This window comes from Canis lupus, chromosome 23 (genome assembly GCF_011100685.1).
Source record: "Canis lupus familiaris isolate Mischka breed German Shepherd chromosome 23, alternate assembly UU_Cfam_GSD_1.0, whole genome shotgun sequence".
Classification (NCBI taxonomy): domain Eukaryota; kingdom Metazoa; phylum Chordata; class Mammalia; order Carnivora; family Canidae; genus Canis; species Canis lupus.
In genome coordinates, this window is record NC_049244.1 from 31,316,829 (window position 1) to 31,330,372 (window position 13,544).

The window sequence follows — 13,544 nt, forward strand, 5'->3', positions numbered from 1 at the left end:
GGGAGGGTTTTCCCAACACTCTGAGTTGAGTGGTCTCATCCTCACATGGAGGTTGTGGGAGGTTGGGCTATTGACCACTTCACAGCCCTCCTCAGGTCTTCACCACAGTGCAGCTTTCTTAGCTCAGAAGGATCTAGAGTTAACAGGAACAACATCTGGATGACCCGCCCTTGGGGTGTCTTGGTCCCTGCTCTGGTGCCTGAGTGTGGGGTAACTGAGAGGGGGCCAGTTGGCCCTACTTCCCAACATGGCAGCTTCCAAAATGGCCTTTTGAGTGGAAGGAGGTCAGTCCTTCCTGGGTTCTGATGCTGAACTGAGGCACAAAGGGGGCTACAGCCAGGCTCTCCCTCCCCTAGGCCTGCCTCTGGCCATTAACCATAACCCAGCGCTCTCCTTTTTTCCTCTGGGAAGATACCCCTTTGCTCTCTCCACTTAGGAAACCAACCCACCCACAAGGCTGGGGCGGTGGCAGCGGCGGGGGGGGGGGGGCGGGAAGGCTGCCTCAGTGGGCATCCTTGCTGGGGGACCCAGCACTGAGGAGCGCCTGGGCACATGGGGGTGCCTCCCACGGAGCCAGGGAAGACCTAGCTTTCCAGCTCAGTCCCCATCCAGCCCAGGTACACAGTGGACCTAAGGAATCCTGGCGGGGAGGGGGGTGTAGGAGGCAGGGAGGGCAAATGCTGCCTGGGGTTTTCTCTTATTTAAAAAACTAAACGGAAATGATGTGTTAACATTAGTAAATACAGGCAGGTGTGGAGGGGCAGGGTCCACTTTCTGGAGCAGGGCAGCGGCTGGGCCGAGGGTCAGGGGTCAGATGAGGCCTGCGGCCTTCTCCTGCACATTGTACTCCTTGCTCTTCTTCACCCGCCAGCTGATGAATAGGAGCAGCAGCGCACCCAGCGCCTTGTAGCCCACCTGCAGGCCCAGGTACCTGTGGGGCAGGAGGGGGCGGGACCAGTCAGGGGGTGTGGAGGCTCTGTGGCCCAGGGGTGGGGTTGGGGGGGGTGGGGGGATTGGGGCTGGGGCTTGGGCCATCAGGAAGAGAGCATCGCTTTCACAATGGCCCAGGGAATCTGTCGTCACCACTCAGGTAAGGATCCGTCACCACCGGGGCCGGGGTGGGGGGCTCACTTCCTTCAACCCTCTGACGCACAGGGCACCAGCCTCCCGGGGAGAGGGCTCGGGCTTCCAGCCCAGTGGTCCTCATCCCAGCATGGGCCAGAGGCAACGCCGCAGCCCCAGCCAGTCTGGAGGCTCCAGTCCTCCCAGTACAGCCAGGAGGAGAGGGGATCTGCTCGCCGCCCTCTGGGTACACCCCTCTCCCGGCCTTCTAGGCCACCCCCAGTTTCCAGATCCTGCTCAGACCCCTCAAGCCCACGGTCTCTGGTCTACGTGCCAATGGCGGCAGGTGAGGTGGCCGGAAAGGTGCAGAACTACTGACGTGCAGCTGGGCCTGGGTCCACTGAGGCAGGTTAGGGCCACCTGCCCTCGACCTCGGCCGCGAGCGCGCGGGCCCCTCTCTCCAAGCAGTGGGAGCTGGCCTGGCATCCTTCCAGAGCCACGGCCTCGCCCCAGGTCCCGCCACACCACACACCTCACACCGCACACACACCACACCTCACACCTCACACCCCCCACACACACACCTCACACCCTACACCCACACACATCTCACACCTCATATCCCCCACACACCCCACACACACACACCTCACACACACCTCACACTGCACACACACCACACCTCACACCTCACACCCCCCACACACACACCTCACACCCTACACCCACACACATCTCACACCTCATATCCCCCACACACCCCCACACACACACCTCACACATACCTCACACTACACATCACACCTCACACCTCACACCCTACACACACCACACCTCATACCTCACACCCCAAACACACCACACCACACACACCACACATACACCACACACACACACACTCTCTCTCTATTAGCCAGATGGTTCTCTGTCATCAGTGACCCTGCTCTCTGTCCATGGCAACACCCCTCTGGTCCTTGCCTTTAACCCCACAAAAGTCACCAGAGCAGATGGCTGCCCTCTGCTCTGGCCTGGGGCCTGACACCCCCTGGACCACAGGGTCATGCTGGGTCCTCACCTGTCTCGGAGAGCATCATTGTCATAGTAGGCACAGGCCCCGCGCCTCCCTGAGCACTGAAAGTTCCACTTGATGCAGGAGTAGTCGATGGTGAGGCCGTAGAGGGCTGGAGACGGCAGCCAGGCTGGCATAAGCAGGAAGAGAATTCAGAGAGCCCAGGTTACATGGAGCTGCAGGCAGAGGTGCCCGGCAGGGTGGGGAGTGAGCTCCCTCTCCCCAGTGCCCCTGTGTGTTTCCCATGAATGAGAACAGCTCTGCCTCACCCCTGGGAACCACAGTGACTTTGGAAAGCCAAATAGCTTTCTGGGAAACCTGAGCTCCTCTTTCACTAGAGGCTTAGAAGAGAAAAGGGACCGGAGCCATCCTTTCAGAGCAGTGAGTCACAGAGGTCACCCTGATGCCAGCTCAGACAGGCAACACTTGGAAGGGCCTCAGGTGGAGATATGCTGACCTCTACGGTGTGGCAGGAGTCTCCTGAGGACATGGAAACCCTCAAGTCCTCATAGGGACTGGAGATGGCTGGGTGCTCTTGTTTTAAGGAGGAAGAAGGTGGGCACGGCTACATCATGCTTGTGTAGCCAAGAGGGTCAGGGCTGGACTGTGAACCCTAGTTTCCTCAAAGCCCATGCTCTTCTACTGTACTAGGTTGCCCTGCTGGCTTAGACAACACCCCCAGAAGACCCCCAACACCCTGGCTGCTCAGAGCCTCTACCCCAGCCGCCTGAACTTCCCCACAGCTGGGTGGTGAGACCCGATCCAGCAGAAGCTATGTCTTCCTGCTGCAAAATATTCCAGATGACCCCCGTATTGTTAGCTATAGTTCTAGGCAGTCACTGAACCAACCGGGAAGGGATTTGTCCAGGATCCACGCCCTGAACCACTGTGCTCAGAATAGCCTCGCTCTGTTGAGGGCTCTGTGAGAAGCTGCTTCAGGAGGAAAGAGAGAGATCTGCTTGTGGCTCCACCCATAATTGGGAACTTTGGAAAACCAGCCTGTCTACTCAGACCCTGCTTGCTTCCAAGTCTCCAGCTAAGCAGGGGATGGAAACTGGCCACAGGGATGGTCCACCAAGGATGCTACTACCCTAAATAGAAATGAAGTCCAGAGAAATTTTCAACCAAGTCCCAGTGGGTAATTTTAAACTTGCTGGGTTTTATCCACGTGAAGGCCTTCCTTCTATCCCAGAGTGCGATTGTGTTCTTGGGTGATGAATGGAATGCCTCCAGCCCGGATTTTCTGTGATCCCATATCAAGTTGTCTGAGCTCAAGTGACAAAACAAAGGCAGCAGGTGCTTTGAGCAGTGGGATAGTGGTTGTTTTCCAGGTGGCTGGGAGAAGCTCTTCAGAGCCCATCCTGGCCGCTGGCTGCGCTGGACAGAACCTGGGGCTTCCTTCCCAGCAGAGGTTTCACAGCAAGCCCCATGTGAATTATGCATGATAGGAAGCAGCTATGATGACGGCAGTGCCTCTGCCACCAGGACAGGGGAGGCCCCGCTGCCCTGCATCCTCCATGCCCTGCATCCTTCCATGCTGCTAATACAGGCCTGAGGAGCAGGCTCTGAAGGGGCAGTGCTGGGACGAGGAGAGCAAGTGGCCCAACATGGAGAAATCCCATGGAAAAGGCTGGTTTGTTCCTCATCATCTGCACTCCTCTCCCAATCTTTGTGGGAGAGGGCCCTGCAAAGCTTCTTGCTCGGTAGGCCCCAGGAGGGACATCACCAACCCACCCCAGAACGATAATGGAAGCCGCTGGAAGGTCAGTCACGTGCAGCCGGGCTCCCAGATAATAAGGCACAGTAGGCTCTGCAGGAATTTCAGCATTTGAGGTCAGAAAGTACAATCTGATAGCGGCTAACGTCCCTCCACTGCAACTGCCATACTCCCCACTGCAGTGTGCACCCACTGGGTCCTTAATCAATACTCAGTTGAGGGCAGCCCCGGTGGCGCAGCGGTTTGGCACCGCCTGCAGCCTGGGGTGTGATCCTGGAGATCCGGGATTGAGTCCCACGTCGTGCTCCCTGCATGGAGCCTGCTTCTCCCTCTGCCTGTGTCCCGGCCATTCTCTCTCTCTCTCTCTCAATGAATAAATAAATAAAGTCTAAAAAAAAAAACACTCAGTTGAAGGTAGTCCCTTTACTCGGTTTACCTTTCACAGCAATGATCTGCATATTACTGCCTGGATGTGTCAAGAAGGGATGGTCCAGCATGAGGCTCAGGGAAAGGGCGGGTGAGGTGCACACATCTCCCACCCCCCCAGCCCACGCCCCCAGGGAGAGCCAGGTGTTCCCTGCTCCTCAGGGCAGCCTGCCCTCCTACGGAGCATTACTGGTCATTTGTGCACTGGCTCCTTTTCTCTGAAGGCTCAGGCTGCTTGAGCGTAGGCAGGGTTTGCCAGCAGAGGGCCCCGCACTGAGAAACAATTGCAGAAGAGAGGCAAGAGGAATGAGTTTTGTGAGATGGGAGAGAAGCCAGGGCTGGGCTCAGCTGCTGTTCTGGCTGGGACAGGAATGCAGGGTTTTGTTCCTACAGCCAGTTCTTGGAGAGAGATGAAAAAAATACCTGCCTTCAGTTCTTTATTAGGTATTCTCAGCTGTGTCCACTTTTCATTTTTCTTACATAGTTTTGTTTGGAGTTAATGCCATAGATGGAATCTTTCCTAACCTCAAGTACGGGGAAACCGCCCATATAGGGTCTTGGCCCTTGCTGATGTGTTGATTTGATTATGCATGGCCTCCCTTTAGAGTAGAGATGAGACAAGGCTTCCCTCAGCCCCACCCTGCACCTCTTAGCCCTCTGATGCCCTGGTGCCATCCCTCAGGAGGGAAGGGGGCATCTCAGGCACTTACCCAGCAGGCGCATCAGCAAGAACTGTACCCCAATGGCAAATGACTTTTCTTCCTGGTTCACCACACTGAAAAGGAAAATAGGAAGTCAGTAGCCAGAGGACCCAGGGCTGTGCCTTTACTCAGTCAGGGGCAGCCAGCCTTAGAACATGCCAGATCCTACCCTCAAGTGGCCTGACAGCCACCTGGCTGACTGGATTCACCTGGCCAAGAGCTCCTGTCATTTATATCAGTAGTTCTCAAAGCACCATCACTGGACCAGCTGCATGAGTCCCCACCCCTGGGAACTCATTAGAAATGCAGGTTCCCAGGCCCTACCTCAGGCCCTAAGAATCAGGTACACTGAGTGGGGGGGGGGGGCGGGCAGCCATCTGTGCGTTAGGAAGTCCTCCAGGAGATTCTGTTGCACACTCAAATTTGGGAACCACTAGTCTCTGATTTTCAGGGCTGCCCAGTGCCCCCTTCAAGAGGCAGAGGGCAGAAGAGGCTGGGAATGGAGAGAAGCATGGGGAAGGGTGTGTTCACAGCAGCAGGTCTGAACAACTCCCATAGAGTGTGAATAGCAATAAAGACAGCCCTGATGACAGTGTAATTAGGGCCCCTGGGCCATAGGCTTCTGTGTGCAACTAGAAGAATCCTTTACCTAGGGCCAGCATCGTGGGCGTATGGCCTGTGCAGCCTCCCAGGGCCCTACCCTCAGAAAGGTTCCTGGTTTGATTTAATGCTTTGCTGTGGCTGTCTTGAAATTCTCAATAATTTTGGAACCAGGAGCCTCCCATTTTCATTTTGCACTGGGTCCTACAAATTATATAGCCAGTCTTGCTGCTACCTTTTTTCCCTCAAGATAAGACAAGCATTTGGCTGAGGAAAGAGATTCAGAGGGAGATGGGGGGAAGCTTTCAAGTGGTGGTATTGCCAGGCCCTGCCATCCCAGCTGGGCATGGGGCAGAGAGGGAGGACACCCCATCCACAAGGTGGGGAGCCAGGAGGTAGCCTGCAGAGGCACCAGGCTTCTCTGTGTTCTGAACACCCACCCTTCTGGGGGCGGAGGGGACATCAAGGAAGGGAACTCAGAACCAATGGCCCCACAGTCCAGCTAGCAAAGTGGAAAGGGGCCCTATTCCAGTTCCTCTGCAGGATGGCCCAGTGAAAGCAATACTTACAGGCTTGAGGCACCCACTTACGACCCCCTCTCCCCAATGGAAAGTACCTCAAATCTCAATCTAATGGATACTCCCTTTATGTCCACAGGTCCCTACAGTGCTCATTCCTAAATAGTCCTGGTTATTGTCCCTGGGAAAGACTACTCTAGATTCTGGAGCAAATGGGGTTGGGCACCACAGTTTGGTTTCTGACAGCTTAAGCCCCTTTTGGTCTCTGCCCTCATTGGCCGTGAACTAACTCTGATGTTTGGACCACCCTCTCCTTCCACATTTCTGGTGAACCTTCCCTCCCAGCCTGTATTTCCACACCTAGTTGGGGGCTAGGGTACAAACAACATGTGGGTCACCTACAAAGTCACCTTTAAGCCTCACCTTCTTTGCACTAAATAGCATCTATTCTCTCATCTTTCTTAGTGGGATTTATCTTTAAACAATTTTGGGATCCTGGGGCCTCTTTAGTTTTGCTCCAGCTGCTGATAAGACTTGGAAGGGAGAGGTTTTCTAGGAAAGCCCCTCCTGTGGTTGAAATGATGCTCCTCTTCTGCAGCCTCCCTAACCCTGGGGCTTGATGGAGTCCTCTGGGAGGCAGACTGACTGGGACTGGTCCCTACCTACTGCTCAGGGACTTCCCTGTGAAGTTTCCTTATTCTGTTCCCTCTGCTCATCATGGCCACCCACAAATATTTCTCAGGGTTAGAGGGCCCACCATGGCCCATTTGGCCCTGGTACAAGAGGTCATCCCACTCAAGGGCCTTCAATGAAAGCACTGGTGCTTCAAATGCACAGGGTGGGGGGTGGTAGAAACTGGGTGCTGATGGTGTTGGGAGGGGAATACGCTGTGGTTCTGAGCATCCCCGCAGGTTTCTGTGGAACATACTAAGAACACAAGGTTCTGACTGCTATTTTCCTGGGCCATTTCTCAGGGTTGTGGTTGCGATGAGTGACCTTGGGGCATGGGGTAAAACCTTACCCTACACCAAGAGCAGCCTTGGTCTACACAGTGGGTGGCTCTTCCCAGCCCAGCATTCTTCACTGTGACATAAGCTCACTGCACGTGAAGCATACACGTAGGTATTTCAGGTCACTCCATGGGATGAGGGGCACAAGGATAAATGATGCAAGGTTCCTGCTCTTTGCATGCTCCTGTGAGTAACAGTCCTTTGTCTTTGAACCAGGAGTCTCCTGTCTCCTGCCAACGTTCTTGAAACGGTAACAAAAATAGGAGCTTGGTAGTTTGCAAGCTAACTCATAAAACCGCAGGCCCTGAGAAGTGGCTGCTTCAGTTCTTCATCTCCTAGCCTTTTGGGAAAAACAGGTCACTGGCACCTAGCTAGCTATTAGTAATTCTTAGAATTTGGTTAATAGGGATAATTAACCAATATGTAAAGTACCTTAGATTTACAAAGCAATTTATCAGGTAATCCTGACACCAGTCCTTTGTGGTCAATATCATTAATGTCTTTTCATAACTGAGGAAACTGAGACTCAGTGAGGTTGGCAACAACCCAAGACATCCAGCCAGTGTATGGCATAGCTGGGCCTTTGACCCTAGCACTGGATATCCAGATCCTATGTTTTTCAAGGTGGGTGAGGACAGGAAAGAGGCAGGCAGGGGTGGGTTGGGTGAACTGGTTGAAATGTTGTTTTCTCTTTGCAGAGGGCGAGGTGAAGGAAGGGTCAATTCCCTCTCAAAACCTCAGAGGCATTCCACCGCTACTGTAATGGGACACCTCTGCTCTCCCCTCCCGCGTGGCCAGCCTTTCCCTTCTGACCTGAGAACTTGGTCCTGGCTCCTAGCACACTGGGTTGCTCTTGTTTTCATCCTTTCTCATAGCTTCACTCTCAAGTCTCTGGAACTTTCCAGATTTTTCTCCCTTGATTTCTTTCATCTAGCTGAATTCTCCTCCTTCCTTTTAGTTCTTTCAGGACTTAAACATAAGTGAATCTATAGGTATTTCCTTCCTTTTAGTTCTTTCAGGACTTAAACATAAGTGAATCTATAGGTATTTCCACAGTGTGGAGCGAGGCAGCCTGGCTTCATCGTGGCTCAGCCATTCGTGGCTCTGCCCTTCCGAGGCTGGGGTCTTTCAGTGCCAGGAAAGGAGGAGAGACAGAAGCAGGCAGCGTGGGGGCCAAGGTGCACTCACCGCAGAACCATCATGTAGAGTGGGTTGTGTGAGATGCAGGCTATGAGGGCCACGAAGGAGATGAGGAAGATGGCTGGGAGCAGGAAGTGGGCACAGGGGATGGGGCACGATCCCGTCTTGGCTGAAGCAGATGCCCCGGTCACACAGCTGCAGTTCAGATACGTCTTGGAAAGGAGAGGGAGGGGGAGAGGGAGACACCCTGTCATCCTCTCACCCACCACACACTTCAAATGCTGTCACCGGTACCAGCTCTAGCCAAAGAGTCCCCCAGGTTTGGACTCCTGCCTTGGGGAGCTGGGCGATGATGCGTGTGGAGGCTGGAGAGCAGACCTGGTGAGGTTTTCAAGGTGTCCCACAGATACCACCTCTGACCACTGTTCTGGCAATCGTCTTCACCAAAACTGGTCATCTAGAATGGGCCGGGCCCCTCCTGCAGTTCCACCCACATCACGACATGCAGGATCCTGTTGCTAGTCAAGGCCTACCCAGCATGGGACCAGGGGCTGGAGGGCTCTCTTTGGGGCCAGGCTGCCCTGTGCCTTGGAGCAGTGGTTTTGTGGATGCTCCTTTTTGCCGGGGAAGGTAAGAAAGGTATAGACAGGAGGAGACAGCAGTGGGAACCCAGTGGAATCCACTGAGCTCTTCATCTGTCAGGCCTTTGCCAGAGCTTCCTACCAGAGAGGAATGCCTCCTGTCTGTGAAGGACTCTAGGGAAAGAGGTCCCTGTCTCCAGTCTACAAGTCCATATGGTTCAGCACTCTTACATAACTGGTCTTGGTGGCCACTGCCCATGTCAGGTGGTCTTCACCTTACTTCTCACAGCACCTGATGGACTAGCCTATGGTCATTTAAATGTCATAGCAGTTACAAGGCTAGGACTGGAACTAATGAGCCAGGATGCTTCCTTCTGGAAGACAGCAGGAACTCGGTACCCTCTTCATTTTGGCTCCCGGGAAGCTCAGAAGTAAGTTATATATAATATGACTGTTACTTCCCTCAGTCTGCATTTTTTCACATAGATTTTTTCCCCTTATAATTTATTGTCTTTTCTTGATATTACGCTAATGGATTTGTGCTGTTGTTGGAAATATGTCAAGATGATTTCTGGAAGTAGATGAATCAGAGGTAAGTAAATAAAGATAAGAAAACCACAGAAGCCACCAGAGACTCCTCCAATTAGAAGGCAATGGAGAGACCACCTTGTTTACATGCTTTGTCTCCCTTTGCCCACGGAGGTGGCTGTGGGAGCAGCACTTCCCTGTGCCCTTGGAGGAGGATGCTAAGTGGGGGCTAGCCTTATCCATGCCCTCCATATGGGCTTAAGGGAATGGGGTGCATTCCCCTCCTTAGAGCATCCTTAGCAGAACTGCACAGACTTCCCATTGCTTTTAGGAGAAGGCACATCTGGCTCCTAGGCCTGGCCTGCCCAGCCTTGGCCTGGGTATGACATGCCTCTCAGTGCCAACCCTAGCCTTCTGTGCTTTCTCCATGCCCTCGGGCCTTCCACTTGCTGTTACTTTACCTGGAATGCCTCACTTCCAGAACTTCCTAGAGTTTTCTTCTTCTGGTTGTTCACTTCTAATGTCATCTTAGGGAGGCCCCCAGGAACTAGAGAGTCTAGTCATTAAGTATCTCTGTGGCACAGATTACATTCTAAAACTATCTTGTGCATTTATTTGATAGAATGCAAACTCGACAAGAGCAGGGACTTTGTCTGATGGGTTCTCCACTGAGTCCTCAACACCCACGGCTGTGCTGGACGTTCACTAAGTATTTGTTGAATAACTGAACAAACGTCTTGACTTGGTTTGCTGCTTGCTGATGCAGAAGCCAGGAGCCAGAGCACTCAGAGGGCTAGTAGAACCTCACCGCGTGGGCACAGTGAACGTGGGCTGCACAAGTGGAAGGCTGGTGGCCAGGAGATACATGGCCTTGACCAGGTATGTCTGAAACTGAGGCAGGATCCTGGGTTCCAGTCCCAGATCTGCCCCTAAATAGCTGTATAACCTCAGGCCAGTTGTGTAGCCATATGTCGGGGCTGAGGGGTTCAACCAAATACCCTAGATCGTATTTCTAGTTCTAACCTTCTGAGTTCAGATCACAGAAGGCCCTGTGCCCACAATTTCTCTGGGCCTGTCCTTGTGGCTTCCCATACAGCCAAGATGCAGGACCCAGAGATGCCCCTTAGGATCCGTCAGGATGATACTCAAAGGCCTCAGCTGAAGGAATGCTTTGGCTTGTTTCTACTCTGAGCATTGTTGGGCCTCAGGAATGTGATTTTTTTGAACATTAGCCAATCTTTAATTGACTCTGGGCTGTAGGCATCTGGTCATGACCTTAGGGAAGGAGAGGCGGAGAGGGAGCGGGTGTGGCCCAGGGGCCAGGAGGCTGGGAACGAGTGTGGCGTGGGTGGCATTCATCCATCCTGGAGCTGAGGAGCAGCCTGCGAGGGCACAAGCTGAGCACAGAGACCGCACAGGGCTTCTCATGCCCTTACCAGCTGCTTGGAGGCTATGGAGGTGACGTTGATTTCGCTGCAGCCTGCGTGGCACGGCGAGAGGTATTCTACTCCGTTGTCTCCACACACTGGGTGGAAGATGGAGTCTGGGCACGAGCAGTGCCTGCGGCAGGCAGGAGGCTGCGGATGTATAGGACTTGATGTCCTGCCAGCAAAACAGGAAATGGGGAATCAAACAAAGCGAGACCAAAGAAAAACCTCCCCGCGCCAGCCCAGGGTGAGTTCCCCGCCTGGTTAGTATGCCTGTGAGTCTCTGTTTGTCTTGGGCCAGTGCCACCCTGGGATCGGAGTTATGCCTATTGGAGCCAGTGGTGAATTGACTGCTTGGTCAGTGCCTGTGGCACCGCCAACTGCTGGTCAGAAAGACTCGGTCAGCAAACCCCGTGCTGCAGAAGAGCATCAAGACAACTAACCAACCAACCCACCAACCAACCAACCAACCAGGACTCTGATGAAAGAAATGGCAGATGCTATGCCAGAGTCATAGGCAATATTTCCCTTCCCTCCCCCTCCACCTGGGCTCTGGTTGAGAGAAGGCTGGGGCCCCTGGAGGGCATCTGGGGTCTGGAGGGCTCCTGTCTCTGGGTCTATGTAGATGTTGCCCAGGTCACTGAACCTCCACCCCTGTGCTTCAACCCAGGGGGTTCCACCAGCTGATCTCACCATTCCCACCCCCCGACCACCACATCTGATTTTCATTTCTCTGAGGTTTGGGATAAACTGACAAACCACAGACCAGGACTCTGCTGAAATAATTACACTGCTGATGGTTAATATTAATGGGATATATCTTTGGTGCCAGGCACAGTGCCCAAGACTTTTTATGCTGCCCTCACAACACTTCTACAATTAATCACATTCCTTTCATGAGAGAAAACTGAAGATTAGATAAGTAACTTTTGCCAACTACAAAGAACTGTGCCAGAGCTCACCCTAGTCTGATGACAAAGCCCTGTGCTAAATACTCCTGGTGAGAGGCGCCTGGGTGGTTCAGCCAGTTAGGCATCCAGCTCGTGATTTCAACTCAGGTCATGATCTCAGGGTCGTGGGATCCAGCCCTGCGTTGGGCTCTGCACTCAGCGGGGAGTCTGCTTGAGATTCTCTCCCCACCCCACCCTTTCCCCTGCTCTCTCTCAAATAAATAGATAAATCTTAAAAAAACCCAAACACTCCTAGTAAGAGCCACCCAAAGGCTCAAAGCTTTCTCAGCTTCTCTTAATCCATCGTCTGCCTGCAGAACAATACAAATTCAATGGAGGTTCCTGCCCTGGGCCAGCCTCCCTTCCCTCCTACCCCTTCTCTCCATCACCCACCAAAGACAAAAGACAGTATCTTAAAGAAAAAGAGAAAACACCAAGGCTGAAAGGTACAGTTTCTCCAAACATTGCAACTTCACTAGGCAAAACCTAAAAGAAGAGGTAGTTGGAAGGGGCACCCAGGAAAAAATAAATGCCCTTCACTCAGCACCCTCCTCTCATGGGCCTCTAAAGCTCTTCCTGAACACGAAGCCAGACTTAAACCTTGGGACCAGGTTGCTTTATGCAAACTGACAGGTATACTTTATCTGCCCTCTGCCTCACCTGCCCCAATTTTTTGAGTCTGTCATCACTTCCATTGTTCTTTCCCAGATCTTTTCAAGTCCCCTCCTCTCATCTTTCTTCAGCAGCTCAAGGAGACTTTGTAATTGTAGCCGGCACAGAGTTGATGCTAAACATAGCTTATTTCCTGGTTCCTGAGACTCACTGCCCTATAGATTCATCCTGAAACCAGACTAATTAGTTTTTGGTGCTTCTTAAAAAACAGAACCCTGACCCTGATTGGTGGGGCTCACTAGGACCTCTGATTTCTTCTCATAATTAAGCATATGATTCAAGAGCCCATTTTCTAAGTTGCCACATAAGAGATTAGATCAAAAAGTAAAAAAGGAGAGAAAAGAGTTGAAGAAGCAGAAAGGAAGATGTATGGTAGCCAGATCTAGGCTCTGGCCTCAGCAAAGGGGATCTTCTCACCTCTCGTTCCCATTACCTGGGGGGATAGACCTCCGCTACCGTGGGGGTGGAGCATCCCATGAAGAAGAGAGGGGCGCAGAGAATCATGGAGATGGTGATGATGGTGGCAGCCACGCGGGGAATGGTTTGCAGAGAGAAAACAAAACGCTTCATGAGGATTCCTCCGAACAGCATTCCTAGTGCTGCAGCTGGGAGGTTCACGGCACCTACAAACAAAGAGAAGCCGGTCTGGGTGCAAAGGACTGGGAGTTGGGGGTAGACACTGAGCTGAACCATGGGCAAGGGGGCATGGTTGCTTGAAGGAACATTCGATACATTCAACTTTAATGGTAATAAATGACATTAATTGAGCATTTACTGTTTGCCAGGCATATCCACAGAGTTACCCTGACATAGCAGATTGCCCTGCTTATGCAAAGAATAAAGAAATAAGTGGAACCCTTGCAGCCAGAGGGATGTGGGTTGAAGGTGCATTTATTAGGTGCCTTTCATTACCTGGCCCCTCATTGCATCCTCATTATACCAGCTGGATCACACGGTGGTGCCCCTATTTCATGTACTAGCTAGTGACTGAAGCTAAAGGGATGAGGTCACAGCTAAGGCCCCCACCATCTTGCCATCTCCAGATGACCAGGCTCACCTGTGGATTGGGCTCAGTAGTTCACTTTGGTACTTGGTGGGACCACATCAGTGCTCCTCAATCTCAGCTGCACAAAATACCAATGC

At 52.8% G+C, this 13,544-nt stretch overlaps 1 protein-coding gene across 1 annotated transcript in view; it reads right to left on the minus strand.

Moving 5' to 3' along the window:
* Window positions 1–810: 810 nt before the first annotated feature.
* SLCO2A1 (solute carrier organic anion transporter family member 2A1) overlaps window positions 811–13,544 on the minus strand; it is a 78,864-nt gene continuing 66,130 nt past the window's right edge. The window contains 6 exon segments of the mRNA NM_001011558.1: window positions 811–931; window positions 2,138–2,261; window positions 4,985–5,049; window positions 8,292–8,455; window positions 10,789–10,954; window positions 12,835–13,024. Coding sequence (NP_001011558.1) covers window positions 811–931; window positions 2,138–2,261; window positions 4,985–5,049; window positions 8,292–8,455; window positions 10,789–10,954; window positions 12,835–13,024 — 830 coding nt within the window.